The 8,031-nt window shown below is 43.3% G+C and overlaps 1 protein-coding gene across 1 annotated transcript; it reads right to left on the minus strand.

The window, feature by feature from the left end:
* Positions 1-2,175: 2,175 nt before the first annotated feature.
* Positions 2,176-4,368, minus strand: LOC147109144 (protein FAM181A-like). The gene is made up of 2 exons (XM_086002782.1): positions 4,135-4,368; positions 2,176-3,503 (listed from the first exon to the last, which is right to left on the minus strand). The coding sequence occupies exon 2, from the start codon at positions 3,420-3,422 to the stop codon at positions 2,538-2,540; it is 885 nt and encodes a 294-aa protein (XP_085858908.1). The 5' UTR covers positions 3,423-3,503; positions 4,135-4,368; the 3' UTR covers positions 2,176-2,537.
* Between the last annotated feature and the right edge of the window lie 3,663 nt (positions 4,369-8,031).

The raw sequence follows: 8,031 nt of genomic DNA on the forward strand, positions 1-8,031 counted from the left end.
GCAGTGAGGTAAGCGGCTAGAATCAATTTTGCAAATCAGTGGTCAGTGAGCGTTGCACACTCACTGATGTCACGATCTACCTGGCGTTGACGTTCCCAGCAATAGCTCTTACTGGCGCTGCTGCGGGGTGGCCGAATTTGGCGTGCGGTGCTGGATTCACCTTGCCCCAGTGATACTGGTCTAGCACCCCATTGGCGCCATCTACTGGCGCTAACAAGAGGCACTAAGGGGATGAATTCCACCCCCCCCCACCCCCCTAGTCTTCGACACGAAAGAGACAAGTTTGCAGTCCCAGTCACTGAATTTAGTAAATCATATCTAATTATAAAAAGGACGCCGATAGTTTGTTATAAGTGCACTTCAAGCCTGCTGACAACCCGTTCTGCTTAATATCTGCTATAGGTTTGTAACTGTTGAAAATCTAAAGGAAACGCTAGGAACCGACCATTCCCTCAGAAACAAAATATATTTCTGAACCTCGTTCCATGGCTTTTTGTTTTAAGTGTATATTTTTAGTATTACACAATTAGAAGTATGAGCAGATGAAACACGATACAAATTTCTTGGCTGGCACACCGTGTTTCAAAATACAACATTGAAGCTCCCTGTGTCAGTAAATGCAACGAGCCAGGTACAGGTCTGAGTGCGGCCTCACGGCGGCCACACTGAGCCGGCTCTGGCCATGTGTGAGTCGAGACTTGCAGCACTTTCACTTCGCCAACACAAAGTACTTCACATACTGACTTGATAATGAGAAGACACGTCCCTTTCTTTTATTCAATAAAATTATATCTTCCATTACATTAATCACGTGTAGACATAAAAGACAAGTAACACACGAGGGAAACCATTTCTTGAACCTAGAATTCACACGCGGTTGGACGTCATTTAGAACCATCCAGACAAATGTAGTGACAATGTTACAACATTTTCGCCGGATGAAATGCACCTCCTGCTCAATGTCTGCAGAAAAGGCCCCGAAATATTGCTGCCGTTGTCGCCAACATATCTGCCGTGGGCCGCTCTTCCCACAGAGCGTGTGTTGTCTGCCTGCTCTTGAAATTATTTTTGGGATGTTTTAACTCGTCCTCTGTTCAGTTCGACCTACTTGTGCAAAGCTCATTAAACCGTGCTTGTTAATATTCTCCAGCTAGCGATTGCAGCATTACCTTCCGGAACTGGGTCTACATTTAAAATAGGCTGGGCTGTATGGTTAGAATTACTCTGGAAAGACCACAGCATGAATATCTAAACAACCACCAACACACAGACACAGGCAGACACACACACACACAGACACACACAGACACATACACAAACACACACACACGCACACACACACACACACAGACACATACAGACACATACACAAACACACACACACGCACACACACACACAGACACACACAGACACAGACACATACACAAACACACACACGCGCACACACACAGACACACACACACACAGACACACACAGACACAGACACACACAGACACACACACACACACAGACACACACACAAACACACACGCAGACACACACACACAGACACATACAGACACACACACACACACGCACAGACAGACACACACACACACACACGCACACACACACAGACACACACAGACACAGACACACACAGACACATACACAAACACACACACACGCACACACACACAGACACATACAGACACATACACAAACACACACACACGCACACACACAGACACATACACAAACACACACATGCACACACACACACACAGACAGACACAGACACACACACACACAGACACAAACACAGACACACGCACACACAGACACACACACACAGACACACACACACAGACACACACAAACACACACACAGACACAAACACAGACACACACACACACACACACACAGACACACACACACAGACACACACAAACACACACACAGACACAAACACAGACACACACACACAGACACAGGCACAGACACACACACAGACACAAACACAGACAAACACACGCACACACACAGACACGCACACACACAGACACACACACACAAACACAGACACACAGACACAGACACAAACACAGACAAACACACGCACACACACAGACACACAGACACAAACACAGACAAACACACACACAGACACGCACACACACAGACACACACACACAGACACAAACACACGCACACACACAGACACGCACACACACAGACACAAACACACGCACACACACAAACACACACACAGACCGACATATACACAAACCCCACACATAAACAGACACAAACACACACACAGACACACATGCGCACAGAAAATACATACACACACGTGCACCTACACAAACAGGACATTCACACAAAGACACACATACACACACACACACTCACAATCCCGAAAACTGCTTGCTCAGTGATTAAGTGATCAATTGGATATAAATTGTAAACATTCATGTATCCCCAGCGTTATAAATGTCCCTACTGTTGAGTTTGAAAGTCCAATCATGCAGCAAAGCCTGTTGTAACCGCGATCAGAGAAACCCATACACGTTGTACAGAGGAGGCGGGACAGTGGGCTTGGTGGGAATGGGTTTCAAAACGACAGGTTTGTGGATTTTTTGTCCGTTTAACGAGTCTTTGGAGTAAGCGTGGAGTTCGGCTGGCAAGTTCGCACCTTTCCTCCACATCCCAATGTCAGGGAAGCCGGAATGAGGCAGGCCCAGGTGGCTCTGGTACGCCCGGTGGCCATGGTACTGAAATGGACAGCAACTGCAGAGATTCATTGTACGTGCCAGGGAGGCAAAGTGAAATTTCACGGGCTCTCTGTCACAGTCCTGCTGGAGCGCTGGAAGTGCGGAAGCGTGTTTGGGTGGGTTGGAGCATTCCTGGGCTCGTTTGCTCTCAGATCCGTGGGCGGGCGGACCATCAGTGGCACCAACCACTTGCTCTACACGGAGCAAATTCAAGGGCTGAAGGTTCTTGGCCGGCCGCGGTTCTTCCCAGAAGGAGGCAGGGAGCTGTCTTTTCCTCATGGGCACCTGGTCCTGTCTGCCCAGCTGTTTCCCTTCCGCTGTGAGAGTGCCCGGCAAAGTGTCACTGCAATCCTGGCCGGCCGCACAAGATACCTTCTCACCGCCAGCTTTGAAATGTAAGTGAGAGTCGGCATGCTGCAGAATATAAGCTCGGTTCTTGTCCTCTGACCCTCTCTTCGAACTGGTCTCCAGCACTCGGTTGGGGTGGCACCGCGGGATCCGGGAGTATTTTTGCGAAAAACGTTTGAGCTGTTTCTGTAAATATTTCCTGTGATCGACCGAACGCCGGCAAGGGGCAGATTTGTCCAGAGCCGCCTTGATATCACTCGAAGCCAGATTGACAAAGTTCAGTAAAGTTTTCACCTCGCTGTCCGCCGATGCCATCTTAATCCTAACTTCAGGGCATCCGTGCCTTTGGCTGGTTTGCCATCAACAGTTCAAGTGGCTGAATTTCTCTCTCCAAGACTGTAAGATAACGAAGTGAGATCATTTCACTAGTAATTAGATTATAAACCAGCAGTGTTAGAAAAGTCACTTACTTTAATCAGTGGCATGAGTAGACCCCCATCAAACAATGTCAACTCCTTTCAATACTTTTATACACATCAAGCACCAGAGATTTCAACCACACGTGACTGTGTTCATAGATGTTAATCGCGAGCATTGTCTGAATTTCAGTATGTACAGTAGTTTGCGCTGTTCATATTTACCGTTAAAATGTTTACCTTGACGAGCCCTATGTAACGATTCCTAGCACACACATAAATACACACACATTTATTCGGTCATTTGATAACAGCTTCTTTGGAAAAGAAATACCAACACATTAAAAGAGTAAGCGAGTTTAACTTCCTGCAACATTCCAGGTACTCACAACCTTCCCTATTCTATGTACAAGTATCTAGTATTAGCAGAAAACTTCCCTAGTCATACTTTCTGTACATTTCTATTTAATATATTCCCTGGTTGAAACCCGTTGTGTCACTGTATGGCTATTATCATAAATAAACAAGTAAACACAATGCTGGTTGCATGTTCAGTACCTGTACATTATCTTCATCAAGAACCCACCCCTTGTTTAATCGCTGATACTCACCTTTGAGACCCGCTGGCGAACAAATCTTGAAATTTCGTTCTATTTTCCCACTAGAGTAAGCTGAATGAATATAAACTGCCTGTAGTTAAGGCACTTCCAGACCAATCAGCAGCTCCTTCTTAACACAATACATCCCAATCAGGCGCTGGGCTGGCTTGTTCCACATTCTTTTGTATCACAAATTGTTGTTATGGAAACGCGAGAGAGAGAGAAAAAAGTGAGCCAATAAGTACAATCATTTTCAGCGCAATTTCCCCATTCTCTCCCTCTCTCTTCGCCCCCTCACCCCTTGCTATAAAACATGATATGCGGATAATGTACAAAGACTCGGTAGAGGGTTTTTTTTTCATGGAAAAATAACTTAAGCTGTCTGGAGGCTTGCAACGGGCATGCTTCAGTGCAGTAACACAATGCTGGCTTTGCAAGTCTGGCTTGCCTACTTTTAACTGTTCTGCTCAGGCTTTTTGGGGGGCTGATGTCAGAAGGAGAAGTCGGAGAAAAAAACTGAAGAGATGTGCAGATATCCATGGATAGGGGGCTTGAGCGCTCAAGAATCTTGTCTTTATGTTTGCCTCCTCAATCGAGACAGACAAAAGCTGAATTACCCATTCAAACCGCCCTGACAATGGGATCGAGTTGGATAGCACTCTTGCATTTGTAGTCAAACAGTTAGAGACTTAAATCGAGTCGTCATGATAGAGAAAGAGTTGGACAAAGCCCATAGAATATCCATCAGTAAACATTTTCCTATGTCATATTAGTGGGTCTCCATGGCTTCGCAGCGTCTTGGGACAATAGCGCAAGTTTGCACACTCGACTACTGTCACCCTGCCAACGCATGCAACGGCCAAAAAAGGACAATCCATTGGAAACGATGAACTCTGTGGGGAAGGTAGGGCTGGAGGTTTTTTTTTTTGAAAAGCGTGTGAAATGCTAATTGTTCTGCTTCCTTTCTTGATGAACTGGACGTTGCTCAGCGTGTCCTTCCCACCTCTCGCATGATCATGCAAGGTGGCTCTTCCTTTGAAAGGGATGAAGGTGATTGGAGACTGACAGCCCCTCGCTCACACACGAGGAGGGCACGGCCTCTGCAGTCCGATCAACGCTCCTCCCTCACCTGGGCTGAATCTCTTGGAGCTTCTCTATGGACTGTGAAATTAGGATAAAATTTGCTCTGCAGGACAACTTTTTTTTGTTGGTGCGCCCGGGTTTAACACATGTGGATGTAATCCCAGGCATTTTGAAAGGAAATTGACATGTATTTCCCGGGACTCAATGCGACGCCAAGTTAAACAGTAGAGGCATTAAATGTGTCTGTTTATTTTAAACATACGTCTATGATTAAACTTTTGCTAAGAGCTGCACTTTTGCAAGTGTTGTGCCGTTTTAGATGCATTGTTCAAATGGCAATCGAAAATATATTTAACATGGTTATACATTTTCAAAAGGCCGAGTATTATCGCCAGCTTCACTCTTCGCAAATTAAAATGGAAACTTGTTTGAGGCCAATAGCTTCAACCTTGTTCTAAGTAATTATAAGTATCATCTGGCAAAAGGACATATTCTAATTGTGGCATTAGCTATATCGCCACCTCATTTTGTATTATAATTATATTTTCATTTCAATACCGTGGAAAGGCTCACATCAAATATTGACTAAACATGGATTTATCAAACACTGCGATTGCTGATGAACTTTAATGCACACAGTAATTAGAACAGATACAGATAATGGTGTTTGTTCACTCTATGGCCAATTCTGGCCTCGTGCGCATCCCTGATTTTCATCGCTCCACCATTGGTGGCTGTGCCTTCAGCTGCCTAGGCCCTAAGCTCTAGAATTCCCTCCTTAAAACCTTTCCACCTCTCTAGCTCTCGCTCTCCTTTAAGACACTCCTTAAAACCTACTTCTCTGGCCTGTCCTAATATTGCCTCATGTGGCTGGGTGTCAAATTTTGTTTGAGAACACTACTGTGAAGCCTTGTGACGTTTTACTATTTTAAAGGCGCAATATAAATACAAGTTGTTGTTGTATGATAGTGGACGAGTGGAGCAAGTATTTGGAGGAAGTGGGAACAATTCCAAATTTGCTATCTACACCCTGGATATAAATGATATGAGCCAACACATTTAGGAAAACCACGATTTAATATTAACTGTTTAAATAGAATCACTGCACATTTTTCGAAGTACCAGCGAATATGGATCCCATCTCAAACCTATAAAGTTAAGAGTTTCAACTGCTTCAGAACAAATATACTATATGCCTTTTAGGGAAAGAAAGCCAGTATTACTTGGCCTTTGATTGAAATCAAGCATTTTATCAGGATGACACTATGCACGTTTTAGAAAGTAATTTCAGAAAACATTATTTGACGAATTATTTGATACATTTTGGCTGTCTATGAGCCCCTCACATAACTAAGTACTACATGTGAATGATGGTGTATAATTTATATTATAAGTATTAAAAGGTCACGCAGCAGACGGCTATTTTCCTATTTTCTTGCTTGTGTTTGTGGAGGTCAGTAACTAGGGGCAATTTATAAACTGTCACTTTACTTTAGGGGGAGTCAGGAAATATTACTGGAAAGAGACCACACAAACGATCTTGAAGTGACACTCTCAGCAGTACAGTTTGCAGCTGTACATTGACAAAATGTATCCCACTTTCTTCAGGGTCACTCTTAGGTTGAGCCAGCTGATGGCAGCCCGAGAGGCCACTGGAGGCTTTTATCATCGCCTGCTCTTCCTTGTCCGTAACAATGTCCAAGTGAAAAGAACAATTAACAATAGGGCACTCCCCAAAGCCCCCCACCCCCTGGCAGAAGAATTGCACTTTGAAGTAGTTGGGATAGAATGTGGAAGATAAATCATTTACAGCTGTGAATATGTCAAGCCAAGACAGCAGTGGCAAAAATGACTCTACATGTCATCTCAGCATGCGGATAGGTTCCAGCTGTGCACCAATTTCATTCCTGACACATCCCAAGCTGTCAGGGTGCTGGGTATCATCAGTGTGCATTTCTTCAAAAGTCTTACTGATATTCAGAATGAATGGAATTTTAGAAGTAAACTCCTTATATAGTAACTGTCACGTAGGACACTGTGTAATTGTGTCAGTCAAAGCTGAATGCATTTTGATTGATTAGTACTTGACAGATTTACAACGACGGCACTAGATTTAGAAAAAACACACACACATTTTCAACATTATGGTTACTACCTGTGCATATGCTTTAAGCGACATTGAAGTTGTCATCAATCATAGAAACTGCAATCTTTCAAAATAAATCAAATAAGATTATATTAAATTAATGTTGCACATTTGTTAAAAGTTCATACAAAAAACTCACCCTGAAATGACTCTAAAGGGTGTAAGAGGTGTGCAGCAATTATGTGTAATATTCACACAAAATGCTTGTAATATTTAACATGTCTTAGATATTTGTAATGATAATTCCACAATTGGAGTATATTGACTTTTTAATTCTGAAGACATAATATTGCTTCAAATGTTAACTTTTCAAGTAATTGTCAAAAGAACTGTTGGTAACACGATCCGTAAATCACCATGTAGATAAAAGCACTCTATTTTGTGAAACAATTTTGTTTACATTTAAGGGTTGTTAATGTAGAAGAGCATGTCAACGTTGAATAAAAGGCCAGTGCATGGGTTTGTGGATGTGAGGAAGAATTCTTTTTTACTGAGAAGCCTAATTGAAGGACGCAGATACAGAAATGGGCACTATTTGAGATAACCAGTCTCAAGGGGACTTCAGCTGATAAGCATAGAAAAGAAAAAAAATTAAAACATTAAAACGCTTTCGATCAGCACTAATCATATTGCTAGTACATTTGGAGCTATCACCAGTTTTTCCACAGTTTTTCAATGCT

The sequence above is a fragment of the Somniosus microcephalus genome, chromosome 12 (genome assembly GCF_052327205.1).
Source record: "Somniosus microcephalus isolate GS21.2 chromosome 12, FLI_Smic_1.0, whole genome shotgun sequence".
NCBI lineage: Eukaryota > Metazoa > Chordata > Chondrichthyes > Squaliformes > Somniosidae > Somniosus > Somniosus microcephalus.

Coding starts and splice junctions, on each gene's coding strand:
- LOC147109144 (XM_086002782.1), bottom strand. CDS start 3,422: ATGGCATCGGCGGACAGCGAGGTGAAAACTTTACTGAACTTTGTCAAT.